General features: G+C 43.3%; 1 protein-coding gene across 6 annotated transcripts in view; it reads right to left on the bottom strand.

Annotated features, from left to right (window-relative positions):
- Window positions 1-24,914, bottom strand: part of NBEA (neurobeachin) — a 1,788,010-nt gene that overhangs the window by 30,319 nt on the left and 1,732,777 nt on the right. For all 6 annotated transcript variants that reach the window (XM_085621699.1, XM_085621702.1, XM_085621701.1 and 3 more), the window contains 3 exons: window positions 17,186-17,257; window positions 15,011-15,166; window positions 9,351-9,521 (listed from right to left, as the gene is read on the bottom strand). In XM_085621699.1, the coding sequence (XP_085477825.1) occupies window positions 9,351-9,521; window positions 15,011-15,166; window positions 17,186-17,257 (399 nt within the window). The remainder of the gene's footprint in view (window positions 1-9,350; window positions 9,522-15,010; window positions 15,167-17,185; window positions 17,258-24,914) is intronic.

The following is a 24,914-nucleotide window of genomic DNA, read 5'->3' as shown; positions in this document are numbered from 1 at the left end:
AGGTCTATAATGGTTTTGAGCTTTCATCTAGTTTTACCCACTGAAGGGCAAGGTAGATAAATAGTAAATTAAAAGACATGTTCGATCCATGGACCCCTGAAACAAATATGCAGTTTCGGCCCCTCAGATATTCCACAGGGATAGCAGTAACGTCATGAATGGGGGCAGAGGCATGGGGAGGGACACCAGCCCTCATATACTGCAGTGCAAGGGACAGATGTCAGGCACCTCGGCAATCCGTCATCTCTTCTGTCACAGCCCCAACAAGAGTGATAGATGCAGCAGCGGGTTAAAGGCTACGGCGCGCGGGCAGCTGCAGGTGAAAGGACGAAGAATGGAAACAAAGATCGGACTGGGATTGCGTTCATTTATTAATAATGGGCTAAAAACGGACTGACGTGCGAAGGATTACAGTAGCAGACGGAAGAGCGAAAAAAAATGAACTCACCGAAATATTGCATTCATCCTGTGTGCGCGCGCTTTCTGTGTGAGATTGCTTCACATATTTTTTTTCTTACCTGCATTGGCCTTGAAATTCTGTAAACCACGGGTCAAATTTACTTGAGAATTTTTTTTTTTGAGTTTACTGATATTTTAATCGTGCACAAAAGCAATAGCCGAAGATTGTAAAAATTCTCAATTTGCAAAACATCCACCTTACGGATCTCTGGAGTCTGCACACTGTCCGATTACTTTCTTTTAAGGCCGAGTAATTTACAAGTTTCACTGAAATTCATTATCTGGCCAAATCAGCGCAATTTGTTTGTGAAAAGCAGCAGAATATAGCAGGGAAAATGTCCTTGCATTGAGGGGGGACACTGGCCGAAATAGGTGTGGAAAATGTCTGCAGTTATTCCTCATTCCATGGTCAAAAACCCATAATGGAACAGTGATAATGCACCCAGTATTTACCACACCCTCCAGTATTTACTATTCCGGATATGGTATGTGACTCGGGGGAGGCGTGGCTGCGGCAATCAAGATGGCAGTCGCAGACTAACTCTGTTCCAGACCTCCTCACCTATCCGCTGTCCAACAAAGTAGGCCCTCTTTTGACAAAGTCAAGCAGAAACTCTGAGCTTTCAATCTTCAGTATATGCCCATCTTCCCCGCGAAGCTGAAAGTGATCGTTAACTCTAAAATGTACTTCTTCCAGAAGCCCGAGCAGGCCTGGGGAGTGGGCGGCTGAGAGAAGGGAGGCCCGTCGGGCCAAAGAACTTGAAGCAAAACCCCTGGGTAGCGCCTTTTGGCTGACACAGTAGCCTCAGCGGAGGAACCGATCACGCAAACGTTGCGGCATTTCGCGCTCCGGCTGACTCTGGCACAGAACATACAGCTGCTGGTCATGATATCAGAGCCAGGCACCGTGAAACTCATCGATTCTCCGGCTGGGAACCCACAAGGCCCTTCCTGAGGATCCACGTACACCCGCACTTTTGATGCGTGGCGAACTGTTCCTCCTTGGGGAGGGCACTACTTTAGAATGTACTACTAACAAGCGTGATTGGCATGCAATTCGGTAGAAGAAGAGGTCCTTATGACATGTTATAGTTAAGTACTGTATTCTGTTATGCATTGGGTTAGGGCGACAGATGCTGCAAGGGTAGAAGCATGGGGAGAGGGCAGTTGGGGCGAGGGATGTTATGTTAGTCCTCATTTGTTTATTTGTACATTTCTTACGTCGCAGGCACCACAGCCACACACCTAGTCCTTTTGATCCTACAGGCCCTCGCTGCCAGTGGCACCAACACATTGGCGTGTCCCTAGAGCACCCACCCAACGTCAGTCTCCGCTTACCGAACTCGCTACCCACATGATTGAGGTCCATGTAATGTCCTGGCGCATGAATGGCTTGCTGGACCGCATTAAGTGCATAGCTGTTCTTTGGTATGCTAAACGCTTCCAGCCGGCGGTTCTCATGCTACAAGAGACGCACTTCGTGGAGGAGCACTGCCCATTCCTATAACGGTATGGTTATAACAGGGTCTACCACTTGGGGTTCACGCAAGGGTCCCGAGTTTTCGATGTCTTACTACGTAGAGGGTTCCTCCTAGTGGTGACCAACACACACAAAACCCCCATGGGAGATATGTTGGAGTCGCGGTCCTGTTTGAGAATAAACAATATAATTTCCTGTCGGTCTACGTGCCTCATCCGCTGCTCTCCTCCACATTGAGCTCCCTACTGAGATTCTTCTGAGCCCTCCTCTGGGCACCGCTGTCGTCGAGAGGGAGGCGGGTCTTCAACTAGATCAGAACTGCATACATCACAGTGGCAGTTCTGTATGACCCCCTTTTGGAAAGAGACGTGGCTGTATCACTGACTGGGGCTGGAAGGGTTCACGGAATGGGACCGAATAGTAATCACCCTATTGAGGGACGTCTCGCCAGGGACCCACATTCATTCATTTCAAGTGCTGCAGGAGCAATATCAACTTTCCCACACTCAATTGCACAAGTGCCTATAGCTACGCCACACTCCCTTGGCCAACGTTCCGCCAGAGACCCATTCCTAAATTCAGCCCCCTTGAGACCAAACTACTGACGGAGAAGCTCACCAAAGGCCCAATCTCACAAGTATACAGCTCCCTGGCTGCTAATGCCCTGCACAAGGTCCAGCACATGAGGCAACAATGTGAGGTATGGTTGGGGGAGCTTGGTGATGTGGAGTGGAGGGAGGCCAGGATGGAGCCTCTTGAGCTTGCTATTTCAACCCTTTCATACTGGTCCATCTTAATTACATCCACCTCACCTATATGACACCCCAGCGGCTCCAGTGGGTGGGCAAGATCCCCCACGCCGACTGCATTCGATATTCCTCACTGAATGCAGACCATTTCCACATGGTTTCGTCTAGCCCTGTGTTGGCCCATTACTGGCAACAAATAGAACATGAACTGTTGTCGGTCTTAGGCCGACCGCTGGAGCTCTCACCCAGAATTGCTCTGCTGGGCCTCCTGGAGGACTGGGCTGAAACGTACGTTCCCGGGGATTGCCACACTGATTGCAAAGAGAGACACTGCCCTGAACTGGACCTCCAAGCACCCCCTTCACTGGCCATATGGAGGGCAGGGTGGACTGTTGTGCACAACAAGAGCGGCCCATTTAATTAGCCTGGGTTGCCCGCAGAAACATGGGAAGATATGGAGCAAGTGGTGGAAATATCATGGCCTGGGTTCAGATGTATGATCAATTTACATAAGTGTACCGTAGTGCTATGTGTGACATGGGTGTTTCGACTGAACTATTGCAGTGTTTTTTCTATTACAATCAATAAAATGTGGTTATTAAAAACAAAAATCAAACAGAGGTTGGCATAGTGCACAAATCTCCATGAATTTCCAATTAGCTTGGTAAGTGTAGACATATTTTATAGCTCTTAACATTAACTGGATTATTTGACATCAGCAGATGAATCTTCCAATGATCGAAATAGCTGAAACCTAACATTAATGTACAATCGAATGCGAAAACCTGCAGTCCTGTACCTTTGTCTTTAAACTCTAATCTACGGAAGGCCACATACAACACTGTTTTATGTCTTGTATTGCCTTATTGAAAAGAGAATTAATATGTGCCCCCAATGCCACCTGTAGCTTTAGGCAAACATCCAACATGCTGTCCCTGACCAAACTGGGTGAAAAAGCTATAAACATCCAATTCTTGTTCCACATGGAAACCTTGGCAAGGTAATGTGACACAACGTGCCCTCTGAGAAGTCAGAAAACATCTTCTGACCAAGGCCGATAAAGACAACCTCAGCATGCACCAATGGATGTCTTTTTTACCATGTTCGAATCCTCGACCAACTGTGAGTGGGGGCAGCCAAGCTAGATGTGGGAAGGACCAGTCTTGAATCATTCTTGTGCAAATGAGCCATCCACTTTTAGAATGTGGTGATGTTATGAAGACAGTACATTTCAGCACCCCGGGAATTACTGCTGCATTGTGCAATGAAGTCTTTTGCACTGGAGCTATGAGCAACCACCCAAATGATGTGAATATGGCAACAGAAAATAATATTATTTAATTACTGTCGTATAGAAATATTTAATCAGCTTCAGACATATTTTTCTGCCTTTCTAGCAACCAAACAAATACAGCCTTTGTAAGTGGGCAGTGGCAAGCAAAGCCAAAAGCCAAAATATTTAAAATACTAGGCAGCAATATGAACCTAAAAGCACAAACCACTCCTCCAACATGATCCTAGTGTGTAGTAACCCCACATAATCACGGCCATCAGTGATAGGTAGGCAGGACCAGCAGCTGCTCCATCTGACCTGACCACTGGTGTTAATATCAGTCTGTGTCAGGAGCAGGCAGTAAGAGGGCTCGAACAGGCCTGCTTGTTTTCTCTAGGTTCTACTCTAAGCCCTCTCACTAAGCAGTCAGCACTAAAAAGGAGGCTGTTAAAGGATCTAGAAGTGACAAAGCATCACCACTGTGATGTCATGAGAGGTCAAAAGGGGACTGAGGTCACGTCCGCCATCCCTATCATTTTGGTGACTCATCTATTTACATAACCAGTGCTTTACATTGAGACACCCCGGTGTGCGGGAGTAAAATATTTTAAGACCCTCACAGCACTGATCCTATTTTAAGCAATAATTTCCAACAGTTTTTTTAAGTGTTCTGTTCTGGTAGTCATGAATGAACAGTTGGCTATCATTTTATGACCATTGGGATAAATACCATTCACCACTGTTGTTATTGCCAATGCCACTACAATAAAGAAACTCCAAGAGCAGTAGGATACACGTCAAAACGCAATCTAATGTGGAAGTGTAGGGGAAAAGGACCACTGGTCACTGGTGCGACACCCCAGAGAGTGTAAAAAATTAATAAATAAGCGTTGGCACCCAAAGCCTGCCTATGGTGCTGCAGAATACTAAGGTTGTCTAGTTTTTGATTCCACTTCATGCCTCCTCCTTTTACCTCCGTATAATTTCTGTCTCCTTATCTCACTCTTGCAGGTTCATATTTATCCTTACTTTCTCCTCCTGTGACTTCTTTCTCATCTTTCTCGCCCTTCTTTATCTCTCTTGCTCTGGGTCAAAGCCTATTAAGGCCAGGTTCCCCAATAATGAGTGCTGGTGCCCATGAGCAAGCACCGGCACAAATTAAGCACTCCCTTCAGCATGTTAAAAGAAGTTTCAAGCAGACCTACGAACAAAACAGCGCTAGTGAACTTGCACCTCTAGTGACTATCCTGTTGGAAGCTGTGTAATGAGAAATGTCAGATGAAGTCCTGGGATCAATGAAATGTCAGGCTCTGGGGATCGCGCCGGTATAGCATTGATCCTTATTAAGAACACCAGGCAGAGGGTGAAAGCAATATATGGCGGAGAGGCTCCCGAGGATAACAGACCAAGATCAACACAACAGCCCATGAGAAATTCAATCACGCTGCCACCGCCGACTGCCCGCGCCACTCTCGCCTCCATCATGCTGGAGACGGCTTCCAATTAAAGCGTGCAAATTAATTTCTAGCACTTCCAAATGAGGTTTTGTATTTGTGAAAATTTCGAATTTTCATAGGAGCCTGCTGGCCACCCTGCTCCTTTGTAATTTTATAATTTTTCCTTATCTGGTCAGAGTTCATTGCGAGTGTTTATTTGATTTTTTTTTTGTTTTGTTTCTAGAGTCCCTCCCATTTAAAAAGCTTCCATTCTCCGTGGAAGCCCAATTTAAGTGAGGCTGTTCCTGTGACTTTCTGAATACTAACAGCTGGTTCTGCTTTTAGCTTTTCTATAGGTATAAAACAAAGCAAGCACTGTCAAAACATAGCACAGATGACTTTTAAAAATGTCTTCAGACTGATCAATAAGTGATAAAACAGTACACCACCTACCAACAAACAGCTTGATATGTTATTCGCATATATAAGTGTCAACGTGTCTGCAAGCATAGCTCATGCTTTTTTTGTTTTTATGCCATCTATGTATTATAGTTGGGTTGGGAAATAAAATATACAATTACGAAAAAACAAACAAATAAATTTAGACTGAAGATAAAGTTTCTAGCCATCTGAAACTGGCACTTTAGCGTATTGTTTTGTACTCTCTGTTGGCCGTAACACTGTGAATCAATTCATATATGGAATTTGGAAAGACTATCGGCCATTTTTAAAATGTCAGCGAAGTAACAATTGGGGCTGAGTTTTTATAGATACACCTGTGATGGGAACAGGACTCAGATTCACGGTCTGCTGGTGGAAGGGTCTGTACTACTTCAAGGCTCTGCTGGTAAGGTAGGTGTGGCGGTTTCTATACCTTTTAAAGCTGCACTTCCCACCAAGAGGTGGGTTAGGAATAGAACTGGGGTAGAGGAAATGCCCCTTCCTTTAAACAGAAGAAGGCTCCAATAAAAGGGAATGCGGATTTAACTAAATTAAGCTCTTTAACAAAAAAAATAATAAGTATTTGGTGTAAAAATACATTTTGCTATACCAAGTGGAAAATTACCAAACGATTAAAACAAAATAGACTTCATAGAATAAACTTAATGGAAAATTTAAAAGGGCATTTGAGATATATGCTTGGCCCTGGCCTTTTTGCTAAAATAGAGACAGATATTGCCAACAGCAAACTATTTTTAGAGCATACTACAAGCTTAAGTATTTTTCTATGGCAGTTTTACTCAAATCAATAGAGTCGATTTTGTCATCCTAAAATCGATTCAAGCTTAGACGAAGACAACCATTAGTAGATGTTTTCCATGTTGATGAAGGAGAAATATACCCCGAGAAGTAAATAGGGTGTTTCACTGCCATTTTCTGAAAAAACGAGGCCACGGAGTGTTTTAGAAACCATTTAGTGCCATAGCCACCGTTCAAGGAGCCACAAATGGGTGATGAACTTTTAACTAAATGGAAAGAGAATGGCTGTCTTACTTCTATCAGAGTTCCTCCAAAGCTGACTTTTTGGAGGGTGAACCATTGCATCTAGAAAGCTGTCGTTTTTTTACACCTTTCCTAAAATCCCACAAATACCTTTTTGATCACATAGGGTTATGGACAATTTGATCAAGAGCCTTGCAATGGTTCATTCCGTGACCATAGACTCTTTAAAAATGCCCAACATGCCTTGATCCCTTAATGCCGCACAGTAACTGTGTCTCTAGATCAATAAGACAATTTTTAATTTCTCTGTATGGGCAAGCAATTGCAAGAGATAGAAATGTCTCATCACCCTGGGCAAATCCCACAAAAAATGTATACTGGAAATGCAGCGCCCAATGATATTTCCCCATTGAAAAATGCTTTCCAGCAAATCATCGAAGAATCGTGGCCCTTGCATAGAGTGTGGTGTCCAGCGATATGGTGGTCTGGAAGAAGAATTAGGTAAGAATATTTATTGAGATCAATATTATGAACAAAAGAAGGGCAAAGTCTCTCAGAAGGAGTTCCCGACTACAACTGCCTTAGGTCAGCATAAACAAAGCACTCTACAATCCATCCACTATTCCAAGATCTAGAATCTAGGTTTTACTCCAAAGAGCTTCTGAACACCAGGGATTACTGTAGCAAAACAGGGAGCCCTCCAGCCACAGCACCATTCCCTTTCAAACCACCACAAGCCTCCTACGTCCCACTGAATCACATGATTGCTGCCCCCGCTAACCTTCATCATTCTGCAGCCAGTAGATGCCCTGCTAAAGCTTTATTTGAAAAGTGAGGGATGCCTCACACAGTGAACCACAACTCAACTTCATGGGCAAGAAATGATGCAAATGATCTCACTAGAAAGGGGAAATGCACGTTTGCTTAGAACAGCCCTCTTGTTACAAATCTTCCAGGAAAATAAGAGCAGGTGACCCATTTTCTGAAAAGTCTGCTGGACAATGGGGGAGATTTTGTAAACAGAGGTGGGAGAGGTTTAGGCACACTGTGGATGTTAACAAGGCCCACACTTCATTGAACCCTGTGCTAATTCATTCAGTTGTTGTAATGGTGTGGTGGCCATGTTTTATATTTTTCACTTTGTGTACTTACAAATGTGGAAATATTCTTATAACAGACTTTTTTTAGATAAAATATTATTCAGTCTGTGCAATCTCGTTGGCAACACAGAAAGTGAAGGCTTCTGTGTGATATTCACAATTCCATTATTTATAAAAGCCGAACAAAACAAAGGACTAAAGCAATGGAAGCCTCATTTTGGAACCATTTTTCAGCATATGAACTCTAGCTAGATAAAAACAGACAACAGCTCCCACTCTCCTTCTTGAATGCAAGTAAATTGTCTATTGTTAATTGGATGCAATGAAGCATGAATTGATAATTAACTGTCTTTCATCTTAAAAGATCATTACTGAGCCAAGCAGCTAACCCAGCTAATTATTATAACCTATCATGTGTTTCGAAATCGTTCACATCCTTGTATCCGCCCATATAGAATAGATCATCGCTGCCTCCAGATGACAGCGCGGTGGAAACCATCTTTCCGGGAGAATACCATGCACGTCCTTTTACAGGTTCCTTCCTAAAGATGTTAACTAATTGGATTTGCTGGACCTCGCACATTTCACTGCCATTTTTTCCAAGCTAACAAGTCCTAATTTGCTAGTTTGAAATGTTTCCTGATATAATGAGAAGGTTGGCTTTCGGAAGCTGCTAACCTTCTTAGATGATTTTTTATCGGAAATATGTAGTGGAAGACTATACTATATCTCAGCCCTAAATAGAGAGTTGCTAAATGAAAACCACCAAAACATCTCTGTTTTTAAGGTTTTGTAGAGATGCATTTCAAAACCCTAATGTAATTCAATACCTTGAAGGTTAGCGTGAGATTTCAGGGCAGAGGAAATCCAGAAGTAGGTCTAAGCGGCCATTTTGATTTGAAACAGATACAGTGCCACAGACCAGTTAGTCTGGGCTATATGGATTAATATACACAACATAAAAATTAGCAGAAGTGTGTGCCTGTTTTTTCAGAATGGAAGAATGCACAGTTATAGCAACAGAGAGATCGCAACATCCTCTTTAAAACAATTGACCGCAGGTTCTTACCACAAAATGACATACACGCTTAGAATCACAATTGTATAAATGGCACCTTCTTGTGCTGCATTCATGGGACCACTCATTTATTATTAAAAATGATGTCCTCTCTTAAAATGTTGTCAATGAATAGACCACGTTTATATATTCATGAACTGTATCACGGAATCACAAATACTTCCTACCATAAATCAAATAATAAGTATGGCTTTTGTCAACTGTCGGAAAGTTCCTAAGATCTAGGAGCAGAAAAGGAATGTAACAAAAAATGCCATACATCCAATAAACATTCTTTAAGATAAAGGAGCTTTTGGTAGTATCATACTGACAACACATTTAAAAATACTTACTGTTGTTTGGGTTATCACCAATAATGTGATGTCGCCCACTCCAGTACCATAGAAGAAGTGTGGCATCCCGTGATCCAGAGACAATGTAGCAATCCCCGCCAATGTAGGACTCTGATCGAGCCAAGCACGTAACAACATCCCAGTGGCCAAATACGATCTGTGTTAATTTTCCTTCAAAAAAGTTGAGCACAATACAGAGGTTAGCTCGGTTTGAAGGCAATGTGAGAGCTTATACATAATGTCCTCACCTGCCATACCTTTCTGTATCATATGAGTTAGTATAGCCTTTTGGCCTGCTGCCGAAGGCTATACCAGTTGTTAAAAGCCCTGAACCCAAGTTATGGTGAGGAAGAGTGCCTTTAACAACAGGTATAGCCTGTGGAAGAAGGGCTATAAGGCTATTAGAACATTTCACCCACTGAGGGTAGAATGTTTTAAATTAAGAAGGGAGAAACATGTAGACAAACATTGGAATGTTGGAACTCCTGGCTTGCACCAGCCATTATAGGCCCAGAAATACTCCATTGTCTTCAATGGGGCTCTCAACATTTTAAATGTTCCAATAATAATTACATAACCACTTCACCGCACAATAACGCATGTGCAGACTATGACTTAGAAACTGAGGTAAAACGAGATATATGATCAGATATTTGGTTTGATTTATCAGTTTGAGAATGAAGAAGGTGGAAATGATCCCTTTCAGATTAGTCATCCATGTGAGAGAAAAAATTCCAACTTTCTGGGATTCATTAACGATCATGCACATAGTTCACATTACAAATGTATTGATGCCGATTTTTCACCACATGCAAAATTTGTCCTACGCAACTGTGCTTTTTCAAAAGAAAATTGCCCTCTGGCAAAATCAATTTCGACACGGGGTTGTTTTCGTAGTCTAAATTTGGAAATACACATACTACTTCCCTTGAGAAAAGCAAATCTTCATTCATTTTTAGAGTTTTACGAAACCTGTATGTGGGATTTAAATCCCAACAAATGTTTAGTATTGTCAATGTTCACCAGCGTTTACAGGCTGCCCGACCAGAAATACCTAATGTCCCACCCCTAACCCTAAGACTGAAAAGGCAGTAACTCCTCCATAAGTAAGGAATGTCAGCATTCATAAGTGATGCTTAGAAATTTAAAAAAATGACAGTCATGATTCCGTGCGCCAGGATTGATGTTTTAAGGCGTTGAAGTACTTATACACATCTAAATTGAACCCCTGTGTGCAAAATATGAACCAGCCATTCAAAACATTTTTTAAAGACATTCACGTTTATAGTTCTTATTTAAAACACACAAAATATACGTTTTCTTCAAGTCCTTTAAAAAGAACAATATAACATTTTGGTGCATCTTCTTGTGCCTGAAACACTTAGCAATGTTGCTACTGTCGTGATAGAACACCCTGAGTTATTGCAATGAAGTCATCGTCACATACCACGTGACATCACTTGGATGACCTAGCGACTTCCTAGAACACTTGGATAATTTGACTTGCTGAACTGATGTTGATAGCATGTATAGCCTATTACAAGTGGTAGCAGTGGTACAAATTCGGCTGCACTTAGCAAATACTTACTGGGTTTATGTTATAGGGAATGAGAATGAGTATTGGTGACAAGGTGCATCAACAATATCAAACACCCTACTGCCTAAGGGTGGGAACCTAGCATCTACAATGAGGCTTCCCTACTCAATACGTATATGTGGAGATATTGGAGCAGAAAGATAAACAAATTAAGAATCAGTCCATCACAGTAAAGGCGCTTTTGTGAAATTCGAACAATGTCCTCAAAATGCAATAGCCTCATTTATTCGTGCAACAGCCAACACCCGTTTCGTCTTATGGGCTTTCTCAAGGCTGGAAATGTAGTATGGTACACAGGTGGGTATTATTAGCCCCAATGTATAAATACCTTAAAAAGTAAATTAGATGTGGCGATCTAGTTCAGAACAAGGTCTCCGATAGCACCCTTGATTTAATAATTAACACTCGCCTTTGCACCCTTCTCCTGCTCCATTATGAGAATGACCACACAAAGGCTTGAGCTCGAACATCTGTATAACTATGGATGCATGGCTCACGGGTCTGTACATTATTGCACTGGTAAACGCAGAAATGAGTATGTTCTAATTCCTTCCTTTTCATCGATGACACTTTCCACATTTGACCAACACAAGTTTAATTGCTACAAAATATTCATTTAAAAACCATCACAGTTTAGTGTAACCCCGTCATTAACTTCAGAAGTATGTGGGGTAATATCAATAACAAACTACACAATGAAATCAATATGTCATATACTTTATAATTATGATTCACATTACATTTGAGGCCTTAAAAGAGTTCACAAGACATAAGACGTGTGTGCTGCTGGAAAAAAAGAATGAGGTTGTTGCATTTTGTGAACAAAGTTTGAATTTGTTGGTGACACAAATCAAACTCACTAACAGGCTAACTGTGGTGGACTGATTCTTTATTTCTAAATCTACCTGCTCCAATATCTCCAGATATACAGCATTTATGGACTCCTCTCTAGGCTTAACATCCTACATGAGAAGAAGTGGGACAGGTTTCTATGTGTATAATGCGCTCTTGTCTCAGAACACCATGTGCATGGAGGGCACTTTTCCTGAACCCGGGCCCTAACAGGAGCCAGACGTTTTTGTTAAGGATGGTTTGATGTGCTCTTCTTTTTTTTCCAATAAAGGGCCAATATTTTCACCTTACTCTGAAGTAAAAGCAGTCGGTCATTGAATGCACTGGGTAGACCCGAATAGACCACAATGCAATAGTACAGGATTCCCTGACCAGTGATCTGCTCCAATTACCACTTGTGAGGGAGTGAGGACTTCGAGAGGCCATTATGAAAATGGAGTCTTTTGTTTACTACATTAAATTGAACCAACAATTTCTTCCAGATTTTACACGTTCTGTTAGGCTGGGGATGATTCCTGTGAGGGAGGCCATGTGAATGGAATTGTTTTGTTTTATACATTTCCAAATCACAGTATCTTTCTTTGTAACAACGAAGACACAAATTCAATGTGTCATGTTGATTTCCCCTTCTTCTTTCACCCCCAGCTGATGATGAATATTGGTGTCAGCTAGATTTAGTTAAAATATTCCCACTCACACTCTAACTTTTAGTAATATGCTGTGGTCTGCTGTGAAATGGGCAGCAGAGAAAATAGGAATGAGGGTGTCTGGTGGTCTTTGCACAGCGCCCAGTGCTTTTCCTCTCATGCGTGCCACCAGCCCTAGGGTATCTGGGATAGCCTTCCATCCGCAGTGGGAAGAAAGGGATGGAATGAGCAAAGAAAGGGGAGAACCGATGCCAGACAGATGGTTCAAGAGCAGGAGTAATACCCTGCATCACATTAAAGCTACAGGGGATATTATGGAATGCATTTTTAGTACAGGCTGCGAGTCTTTTCTTTATCAAGTAACAATGACACCAGATGACATCTGGAAAAATCATTGAAGTGTTCCAATTCCCAACTGCATGTGTCGATGTGGGTCACTCACCTTGAGATAAACCAAATAGGTTCTAGAGAGAAATGTGGGTTAAACAATTATGATATATTATAATGCCGCTGGCAGGATGGCACTAGCATAATGCCAGAGAAAAGCGCGGTCAGGTCTTCCACAACATGCACTCTTGTTGGAGACAGAAATTCAGGATAAAACATTAGTAATTTACGATAAACAAGAACCACCTTACAAAAAACAATAATTTTAACCGGTGGCCTCTTCCCTAGAACATGTGGACAGGTTTGGATATCTTTCAAATGCTAGGAGGTAAGCGGTTTGTTCTTGCAGAATTATGACCAGGACTGTGAAGAATTGATGCATTCAGTCTGTCTTATAAATGTGAACTTTTGGCTAATGTTATTATTTGCCGCTTGCCAGGAGTAAGATTAAGAGGCTTTGCTTTGTGTAGTGGTGAACACATGCAGGTTTACCCATGTCAAGTGTGTTTAAAGACAGACCAATGTTTTCCAAGCAGACCTGTCAACTTAGCTGAAGTAGATGCCACACACCATGTCTGAGGGGTTTTTGTTTTAAAAATGTTACAGTCTGACGAGCAAGCAAGAACGAAATCAAGGAAGGTACTGCTAGGTAAACTATCTGTAGCAGCGCTCAAGAAGATGACGGCTAGGAGAGTTGTGAGCAGCAAAAACAGAATATGTGATGCACAGTTAAAATGGATGTGCTCTGTGCTACCTGACTGATGCAGATATTCCAGAGATGCGTTATGATAATTAACGAGCATGTCTGTATCTGGGTAACATGCAAAATATTAAAGTCTTCACCACAAAATGTACTATTGGTCTATTGTAATACCATTCAAAAAAATGTACGGGAAAGTGCTACATTCTACTCCACAGTAGTAAATATTTTGTTTAGTTGCAAGAACAATCTCCCACACGACCTCTATTTCTTTACTAGTGGCTTACTAGAGCTCAAAAAATGGGGCATGCTAAAGTACTACTCTCCACACACCAACTTTGATAGCTGTAATTTCATATTTTATAATATATATATATATATATTTTTTTACATATGAGGACACATTTATCAAAATTTGAAAATTAACTTAAGCGACATTTCATTTTGTGCAACAATCACAATACAATTTTACATCTGTATTCAGGTGAGAATGTAAGTTCCTGGACCACTTGAAAATACCGTACCTCTTGCAGAGGTGCTAACCATTATGTTAAAAAATGGTTAGTATTATAAAACGTACTTCAACAGACTACAATATAAAATGGCTGTCACGAATGCTTTATGACTGTTCCACAGAAGAAACTCCTAGATTTGTCATATGCATGTTACAACTACAAGAGTATTTTCGATGACTGGTAACACTGGCAGATGGGGAAAAGTTTCTGCCAATCAAAGTGCATGCGACTCCCATGTATCACTGCTGATTCTTTCCATTTTCGTCACTTGTTCATGATCTGTAGAATATTTGTGATAGATGCAGTCATCTCGATGACTTCAGCCCCCTCTCCCCTACAGCGTTCCTTCTATCTGCCCATGCTCTCTTAATGACAGCGGACCAGGAGCAACTTCACTGTGTACACAGAGGATGTGGCCTAACGGCTAGAGCGGTCGACCTAAAAGCTGGGGAACCAGGTTCGAGTCTTCACAGGGACACTCAACATCCTGTGATTCTGGGCTAATCTCTTAATCTCCCTGCCTAACAAAACAAAAAAAATGATGTGCCCTTCTGTCACGCAACTGGTACTCATTTAAAGTGCTCTGATATCTTCAGTCCGAGTTTGCGCTATTTAAACACCCCCTCCCCAAACCCCCCCCACAAAGAACAGTTTTTAGCACTTGTTGACAGGGGTATTAATGCTGTTTCCCGCCAAGAACTCCCTGCTCAGTTGATCAGAGGTATTCCAAAAATTATGAACAACAAATCCATCATTATGGAAACCCTCCAGCAGGCTCTTGAAAGTCTTCAACTGTTTAAGTGTATCCTGCCTCTGAGAATATTCTACATGCAGCAGAAGCTTGCTTATGTGACACATTACCATTTCTTAAATGATGGCTGCATCCTGGACCGGGAATGCGTTAACAGGCAACCATTTTTGTAAGGGAAGTGCACGCAAAAACGCCACGTGACGTGTGTTACCTGTCTCCGTTGAGTAAACCCTAAAGCTCTTGTCCCAGAAACCACAGATAAGGATGTAACGGTTGTCTGCTGTGACCACAAAACAGTGTGCGTTGATCTGGATGCTCTGGTCCACGAGGTCTGTGATCTGTCGCTTGTTCACACCCGAGTTGTTGGCTGCACGACAAAAGGAACACATGACACCGCCATCTATCACTCATGCATGCATATCTCTGAAGAACAATTTACCAAATTCAAGATTGACTGCATGGACAATGTGGGTATCTCAGAATAGAAAGGATTCAAAACATATCTATGGACTATTTATAACTGTACGGTGCATGAAAATCGAATTATAAATTTTTATAGGAGCAAAAAAACTGACGGTTCAATGAAGGTTTGGTTAAACATAAATAAAAAGTGTAGAGCAAACAATAACAAATGAAATTTTCAGTCGTACAACTATCAAGAATATGACCCTTCTTTCTTTCCACATACGAAAGTGATACATAGATTAAAAGTAAATTATACATACAATAAAACAGCAAAAATAAAAAAGTTAAATTGCGGGGGGAAAAAATGTTTCTTCATATGCAAAGTCACTTTTTTCCTTTGAGAAGCCCTCTCAGATCCTGAATAGCAGAATTGAATCTACAGTTTAAAGTATACTAGAAACTATTCTCATAATAGTAAAATGTTGGTGTTGATTCCAGGATTACCGTACCTACATTGGTTTGCATGCTAGAGAATAGGCACCTGTCACTCTGTGTAAGACTTTGGGAGCAAGAAGATTGGATAAAGCTATGCTGTTGAGTTGAGCAATTAAATAGGCAGGCGGTGGGTTAGCAGGTCTATATATCCTGAGGGGGGAATAGAGCTCTCTACAGATGTTACCCACTTGGAGCCCAAAGGGATTTAACTCCTTTCCCTATCATCAGTCTACATGGCAATTATCTTCAACAAATATTTCTTAATTTGAAAGCTTAGCATAGTGCAGTACTGTAAAGACTGTCATCACAAGTGGCGGTAGCTTTACTTGCATTAGGGTTAAACCTTTACTTAAGAGGTGTGTTTCAAAGTTTGGTCGAGTTGCTATATGGTGGAAGGAAGGTAAACGATATGAGGGTCTCTGAAAGCTGCTACTTAGCTGCTCTGTCCCTGTGACACAACACATGACCTTCCAGAGTCTTCACACATGAGACTGACAGCATATTCTTTGAACACTTAAAGCTGACAGAACTGGAGATATATGCACCACTATAGCATCTCAAGCCTGAGCTTCAAGCCGTGTGATGATGTCCTGCCCTGCCACTACAGACACGGCCGGACTGGGAACTGAAACCGGCCCTGGCATACAGCTCCGCCGGCCCCAGGGGAGCGGGTGTGGGGGTGTTAGATGGAAGCACCACTCCTGTCTCACCACTGCAACTTTTGATATTGCAGCTATGCTGCGAAACCGGCCCCGGTAATAAAAACTGCCTCCTAGGGGCCCACCAGGGAAAAGCCCGGGGACCACTACGGCCAGTCCGGCCCTGACTACAGAACTAAACCACAGTCAAGGAGCATGCATTTTGAAGGAAAATAAATCCTACATTAATGCATAAGATGGCAGTTATATATGGCGACATCAGTGTTCTGTTAAAACATGCCTCACTTTTAACATCTGGTCCACAACACATATGGGGAAGTCTGTTATACAAGAAAAGGGACATTTTTCTCTGTCATGTTTTTTTCATCTTAGCGCATGCATATCCTCTTTCTCTCTAATAAGAACATAAAAATATGCTTGGGTTGGATTAAAATTATGTAGAAAGGGCTTCTCTCTTTTTTTATTATTCTGTTTACAAGCAGTAGCTCCCGTCAATGGATTGACACGGATTTCAAGTGTAGTATATAATCAACATTTTGCATGCACGTCTCACTATAATCTACAGAGTCTAAAATAAGATAACATTAGTATACAAACTTGAACATTAACTTACTAATAATGTGCTAACTTCCAATTAATTTAAGCACATCATGTCTCCAGAAAGGCCTTAGTTGCAAAGCTATCTTAGACAAGATTACTCTCTATCTGGACAGTACAGTAATTACATCCTCCTACTAATACTTGAAGCACATTTAACCTGTGGGGCAGAAACATGGCACTCACTTCACTTCCTGTCACATCTAAAACCAATGTTCACACTAACGTACCAATTAATGGATCCATTTCAATAGGAAGGTGATGCGATTGATCCAAGGAATATCCTGGGGCTCCCCTGAGACCTGAAGAAAAATACAAAATGTCAAAACATGGTATCAGAATCTTCCTGCTCTTTGGGCATCAGCAATTATGCAGACATCACTGACAGTCAAGATCAAATAAAGATAGCTGATATATTTGTAGCTTGAACACTGAGCAAGAATCTGTTATAGTGTAAATAAGCGGGTCACGAAAAGTCTAGCCTAAGATTATGGCAAGATGTAGGACCAATTAAAGGCTGGATTTTTACATATGGCAAAGCGAATAATGCATACTAGACAATAACAGGTAAGACACAAATATAGAGTCCACAAAAACACACATTACCGTATAAGAAAATAACAGAACTTGTACTTTAGTTTGCACGTCTTTAAATTGATTGTCAAATTGCCTTTCCAGTAAAAGTAAAACAGCCCTTGTCAAAACTTCATTTACAACAGAGTTAACTTTTCCAAAGCCAATGGCATCAACATTTGTGCCAATCCAAATTTCTTTGCCTTAAATCGGATTAGTGCATGGTAGTACAAAATATTACATTATAAAGATTTTAATAAATTGCTGCATAGTAGAAGGTAGAAATTATCATTGATGGATTTGCCATGTTAGTCTGATAATCTTGAGCAGAAATAAAAATTGATAGTAGTTTAAAAAAAAGAGATCTAAAATAAAAGAAATGAAAAATATGCATATTAAAGCAGTGTAAACTTCATAAAATGTGTTTAAAACGATTTGACTTCTTCAAGCAGAAATAAAAAAAGAAATCAAATCCCGCAGGGGTTCCCACCCCTCCAACCGCCTTTTCAATATCTACATGAGGCCATTGGCACAGGTAATATCTCAATACCATCCACAATTCCAAAATGTATGTAGATTATATTCAGCTGCATACTTCAGTAGTTTAAAGGCAGAAAACAATAGCATCACTGAAGTGCATATACTGCTAAATGAAGCAGTACTATCTGTACCTGAATGGTACTGAGGACGGGATACTTAGAGTAAGACGTTCTTCAGGGAACTAGCAGAGATTCTTAGAGTAAGACATTCTTCAGGAGATAGCGGAGATTCTTGGAGTAAGACGCTCTTCAGGGGCTAGTGGAGATTCTTAAGAGTAAGACGTTCTTCAGGGGCTAGCGGAGATTCTTAGAGTAAGACGTTCTTCAAGAGATAGCAGAGATTTTTGGGGTAAGACGTTCAAGAGATAGCAGAGATTTTTGGAGTAAGACATTCTTCAGGGGCTAGCGGAGATTCTTAGAGTAAGACGTTCTTCAGGGGCTAGCAGAGATTCTTGGAGTAAGACGTTCTTCAGGGGCTAGCGGAGATTCTTGGAGTAAGACTTTCTTCAGGGGCTAGCGGAGATTCTTAGAGTAAGACGTTCTTCAGGATATAGCGGAGATTCTTTGAGTAAGACATTCTTCAGGGGCTCCTTATCATTAAATTCTCCAACGCAGCTCAGTGCTGCCTGACCCTAGCTCCTAGAGTAAAAACTGGATTAGGAAAACTATCATTTGACCTCCAACCCATCTCAGTTGATAAAAACCATAAGGTTACAGGGGCTCTGCCTCCTCTTGCCAATGCCTCGGTAGATTGAACAGTTCAGATCCTTGATGTTGGCTAAAGCCAAGTAGCGCAACATTGTCGAAGACAGAGCCCAGAGAAAGAGCTATTAAAACTACAGCGACAGCAAAACCAAGCTAAAGAATTTGGCTCACATTACTCCAGCGCTCCAAAATGTTCACTGAGTATCTCTAGTGCAGATAATAAAATACAAAATTGTCTACACTGCATAAGGAAATCCGGGGATTTTGGGCTTAAAGTATGTACAGGCTTTATTGGCAAGCTAAACACCCAACAGCAGCATGAGCTCCAGCAAGGCAAACCTCAATGCAAGGTTCTACAGAAGTCTCAGGGAGACTAATCTGACTACTATGTGCACAGCTCTGCAACTCCTTGTGCCAGATCTCAGAAAAAGACAGAAGACCTGGTTCTTTACTAAGACCTTCATGTCCTTCTGTGAGACCACCGGATGTGCCACATCCCCTCCTTGAAAAGTGACAGGTCTTTGATGGGCAGAGTTTCACCATCACCGGAACTAAGAGCAAAGTACAGATAATGAGATCCCCAATTCATGTTTTCACAGGCCCGCAAAGACCAGGGAAGGTTTTTGTGACTACAAGCTCTGCCTCATTGGAGCTATCAGTGATGTCAAGATGCTGTCTGTCATAAGCCAAAGGTCCACAAATGAAATAAATATATTTGAAATTTGCTGCTTAATTAAAACTGTGTAGACGCACTAAGACACTGCGTGCATTTTCCACATATTCTTGCATCACTATATTTATCTCACATGGAAAGGGTAAAGGAAGGCTCAGAGACAACCAACAGGAGGTGCAGAGGAGTTCCATGGGTACCTATTGCAGTAAAGAATTGGACATCAGCGTTTTTGATAAACATTAGCATTTATAGTGAACAGCATCATTTATTTTTAACTACATGGATGTAATTGGAAAGGCCCACATAAATGTCAGAGGTAGGCTGTGGTATTATGAGGAATTTAGAGCAAGCATGGCAGAAGACCCAGAAAAGTAATGGGGTACACTGGACAAGGAAGATGGTCTATTTTAGGGAGATGTGAGGATTTACCAGTATGGAAGGGTTTGGGAATTTATTGGGAGAGAAATATGTGTAAATCAATCTGGGTTGGCACTGTTACTTATTATGTTATATGTAGTTGTTGAGCGCACCCGCGAGGTTATCCTGGTGCTGAGCAGGTGTGTGTGCCTAGCTCTGCCTATGGTAGGTTGGTTATTGAAAAGCCAGGTCTTCAGATTCTTGTGGAATTTAAGAAACGAGGAGGTGCCTCTAGCCATTCCAAGCTGTAAGAGCAATGTCAGAGGATGTCCATCCTTCTGATCTGGACCTCAGGGAAATTGCATACACAGTCATGAAAGCTGATGGCTGAGTATTGGAACTGGAAGACACTGTCGAGGAACTCAAATCTACAGTTCACCGCCTCATGAGGACATCTGCGGGGTTGGAGTCCCGCACGGAAGATGCTGAGGGCCAAGCCCATCGATGCAACCTGAACTTTGTGGGATTCCCTGAGGGCTCCAAAGGGAAATTGCCTGAACACTTCCTTAAGAACTGGCTGATCTCCTGGCTGCCCGCCTCCTCCCAGTCTAACTGATTTGTGGTGGAGGAGGCACATCGCTCCTTTGCTCGGACTCCCCCTCCCAAGGCCCCACCTCGAGCCTTGATAGCCAAATTCCTGAAATACCAGGATTGGGATAAAATCCTTCGAAAGGCCAGCAAGGTAACAGACCTCCATTTTTAAAACACCCAAGTAATGACATTTCCGGACTACACCCGTGCTGTACAGTCCGGCGCAGAATTTATGACACTGATTAGCAACGGCTTCACTCTATGGGTCTTCATAACATGCTCCTCTTTCCCGCTCACACTAATGTACTCCATGAGTCCAAAGCCCTCTTGTGGGCTACCAAACTGCTTCCCTTAAAGTGCACCGCCCCGCCCCTGTGGGGTTCCTCATATGTGGAGAAGGCCTTCGGCCTCTCCCCCAAGGAAACGCATGAGATCAACACACCGCAACTGCCACCACACCTGAGGCCACCCCTCTCTGGACCTGGAGGGAGATGAAGGAAGAATCATGGGGACGCCCCTTCCTCCTCACCGCTCGACCTCACCATACTCCACTGCCGGATGAACGGCCCCCTCTCTGGTGGATACCTGATCTGCCTCCGGGGCCACATAGGAACATGATTACATTAGTGCCGCCAGGACCACTATATCCTTTTATCAACTGGGATGGATTGGGTATAGCAGTAGGCCACTCTTTGTTTTGTTTACCACCTAGTTACTGGTTGTTGTTTGCAAGGGCAACAGATGCTGCTGGGGTGGAAGTGTGGGGTAGGGGGAGTTTTGCTGGGATTTGATTGAAGTTTGATGGCAATGTGTTTATTTGGTGTGTTGTTTTTTTGTTCCAGTTTACCGCTGCACTCTGAGCCTGCTTTATCTTGCCTACCCCCTTCCCATTCAACCCCCATGACACACACTAATACACTGCTCACCGCTCTCTTCTGGAATGTAAACAGCCTCAATCACAAAATAAAATGGGGGCTGTCTTTCAATACTCAAATGCCACTCTCCAATAGTGGTGCACCTTCAAAAACACACCTACTTGGTAACCATTGTCCTGTGCTACAACGAGGGGGCTACACTCGAGTCTATCATGCTGTATATACAGCCAGCTCCAGAGGCGCTGCCATTTTCCTTCACAAACGCCTCCCTCTGCACGCAACACGCTTGCAATGCAACGCCTGTGTTGGGGGACTCGGTCTGGTGGCAGGGGGCATGGAGGGGGTTCACTGAATGATTGCCTCTATTTACACACCCATGCTTGTGTCCTCCTAATTACAGGCCCTTGCCCCCTACTCCTCCAATCCCTTCCTGGCCCCACCCTTCTAGGGGGCAATTTTAACTCTGCGATGTCCCCGTGGCTTGACTTAAGCAACCCTTCTGATTGCCTAATGTACAATCTGGACATCTGGGCCACCTCTTTGGCCCTCTCTGGCTCCAGGTGCAGATGCTATAAGACTGATCAATGCACACATCCCCCCACATGCACAGACAGGCCATGCTCCCATCACTTTGACCCTCAAGTCCTCCAGACACTAACAACTCAGTCATTGGTGCCTCAGCGCATAGTGGCTCACTGACTCTGAATTTGTGGACTTCCTTCAGACACACATCTCAGACTATTTTAAAATCAACGCACCATCCGTCACCTCCCCCACCACACTCTGGGAGGCCCTGAAGGCGACTCTTCGTGGCCATATAATCTCCTACCGGTCAGCTGCCCGCTCTCGTAGACTCAAAGAGGTCTAGGCCTTTAAACAAGACCTTTGCCTAGCTGACAGGGCCTACTCTGCAAACCTCACTGCCCATCTAAAACATGTGGCAGACTTAAAACAACTCGCATACTGCCAGGAACAACTAGACACCGCAAGCTCTGCTCACCTTGCTTCAAAGGGGGGTCAGATTTACGGAGTTGGGGACAAGGTTGGGAAACTCTGGCAATGGCTAGCTAGCTGGGACCTGGCTCTCCACCTGATCCCTTCCATTATTACAGTGACAGGCCGCAAGGTAGCAGACTCACAATCGATAGCGCAGGAATTCACCCCTTATTACGCCAGGCTTTATGCTGACTGCCAAACACGGGAGGCCGAACGCCTCTATCCTACCGTGGAAGACCTTATTCTTTCCCAACTCACCAACAGAAACAGACAAGTACTAGACGAACCCATTACGGCTGCTGACATCAAGTCGGCCATAGGGTTGCTCCATAGTGGGAAAACACCAGACCCCAATGACTTTCTATTAGTTATGTATAAAAAATAGCCTCCATGCTATCCACCCCATTAATTTCAATGTTCGAGGAGGCATTAAAGGTAGGCAAACTCTCCTATGACTTCCTTGGAGCCACATATCTGTAATTCTTAAACCACTTAAACATCCCGGGGATTGTGGGGCCATTCTTAATACGGAAATTAAGATCCTGCCCAAAGTCCTGGTGAACCACATAATAAAGATAGTTACATCCCTTATTCACCTTGACCAAAACGGTTTATGCCTGGTCGTGGCATACGGCACTGCCTTTGCAGGGTTCATAATGCTATCGCTCTCTATGAGGACAAGGCGGAACGTCGAGCCCTCATCTCGATTAATTTTGAAAAAGCCTTGAACTTAGTTCTATGGCGTTTTTTTGTTTTGTCTGCTTGAGCAGATGAACTTTGGCCCTACTTTTGCCACTGGTTGCGAACATTCTACTCGAACACCTGGGCGAGAGTTTGGGTCAATGGGGCGACCTCTCCCACCTTCCCCATTGAACGAGGAACTGGTCAGGGCTACCCTCTCTCATCCCTTTTATTTGCACTCACCACTGAACCCATAGCGGAATAGATACAGCGGGACGCACAACTGTGCAGCTTCCGATAGCCTGATGTCCGCAAAGATTGAGTCTCCCTCCATGCAGATGATCTGCATGTTTATGTCTGCAGCCCTAAAGCCTCGATACCCCGTCTCTTACATATGCTACAGGTTTACGCTGATGCCTCAGGCATCACTGTAAACTGGTCCAAATCTACTTCCATCCCATTCCAGGGCCTCCATGATGATACATGGGCCATATCCCCAATCTAATGGTCCACAGAACGTTTCCACTACCTGAGGATACATATTGCCTTCTCCAACAATATGCATGGGACCTTAATATCACACTTCTCGTCACTACGGCCAGGGGGGACATGGCCCAGTTGGCCACTCTCCCCCTTAAAGTGGCCAACAGCAATTATCTCCTTGCTAAGATTTCTCTACACCATACAGAACTACTCCCACCCCATCCTCTATTTTCTTCTGCACACGACAAGCTGAGGTAACAAGTTTCATTTGGGCTGGGAGCCTCCCACATATCTACTTCTATAAATGTGCGTTGTACCCCAACGAGGGAGGATTGGGGTTCTCTGATCTCCAATCATATTTTTGGGCCAGCTACCTTCTTCCCATCACCAACTGGTTCTTCGCTGACAGCCAGGATCCCACTATTGCGGTGGAACTCATGGAGTTGGAACTCCGTGGTACCCTTAATCTACTCTATGGCTGCACAGTTCCCACATCCCTCCCCCCGGCCACTCGTTCGACCCTTTTGTCCTGGCACAAATCACTGAGGTAGGTTAGATAGCATGGGGCCATGATGGAAATGACGCCACTCTGGACTGGCTCTTGGCTTTCCCACTCTCTGCCCTGCAGAGATTTAGGGCATGGGACTCTATTGCCATTACAACAATGGGGGACATGTGGCAGGGCACGGCCATGTACCATTTCAACACCTCGTCGCAATTGTATCGCTTTCTGCAGCTGTGACATGCCCTTTAGTCCTCCCTAGACCCCTTAAAACCCCTCCCTCAATTTAATCCCCTTGTGGCTCACCTGCTTGACTAACACCTTGTTGAGAAGGGCACATCCCACCTTTATTGCACACTGGTGAACAATGCTCCAGACCCCATGACAACTCTCAGTGAGTCCTGGGAGGGGGGTTTGGGCCAATTAGACGATGAGGACTAGGTTTAGGCAAAAATGGTCCCTAGATCCCTGGCGATATAGACAATGCTCTGCCTCATCCAATTAAAATATCTACACTGCATCTATTACAGCCCCTCACAATCACATGATATGAGGAGCGGGACATCACGGCAGTGTTGGTGGTGCTGACACCTATTGGGTTCCTTTTTCCATATGGTTTTGGGCTGCCCCAATATCTAAACTAACTGGTCACACATGTGCACTACCCTTTCTCACGTCATACACAGAATTGTTCCTTGGACCCGAAGCTGATTCTTTTGGGCCTGCTTGGCCCCTGGGGGGAGTCGCAGCACCAGGCTGGTGGTCGGAGTGGAATTTACCATTGCAAAAAAAGAGACACTAATCAGCATTGGCAATCTCAAAATGTCCCGCCATTTCTTAAATGGACAAGGGTGATGGATTTTCTGCTATGGTAGAAAAATACATTATAAATCTAGGGGGTGCCCGGAAAAGCACGATAGGGTATGGGGAGACTGGATGTCCTTCTCAGAATCGCTCTTGTCCATGGGACGGTCTTTCTGATGA

The sequence above is a fragment of the Triturus cristatus genome, chromosome 8, assembly GCF_964204655.1.
Source record: "Triturus cristatus chromosome 8, aTriCri1.1, whole genome shotgun sequence".
Classification (NCBI taxonomy): domain Eukaryota; kingdom Metazoa; phylum Chordata; class Amphibia; order Caudata; family Salamandridae; genus Triturus; species Triturus cristatus.
Note: the sequence above shows the minus strand (reverse complement) of the source record. Positions and strands in the feature narration are given on the sequence as shown.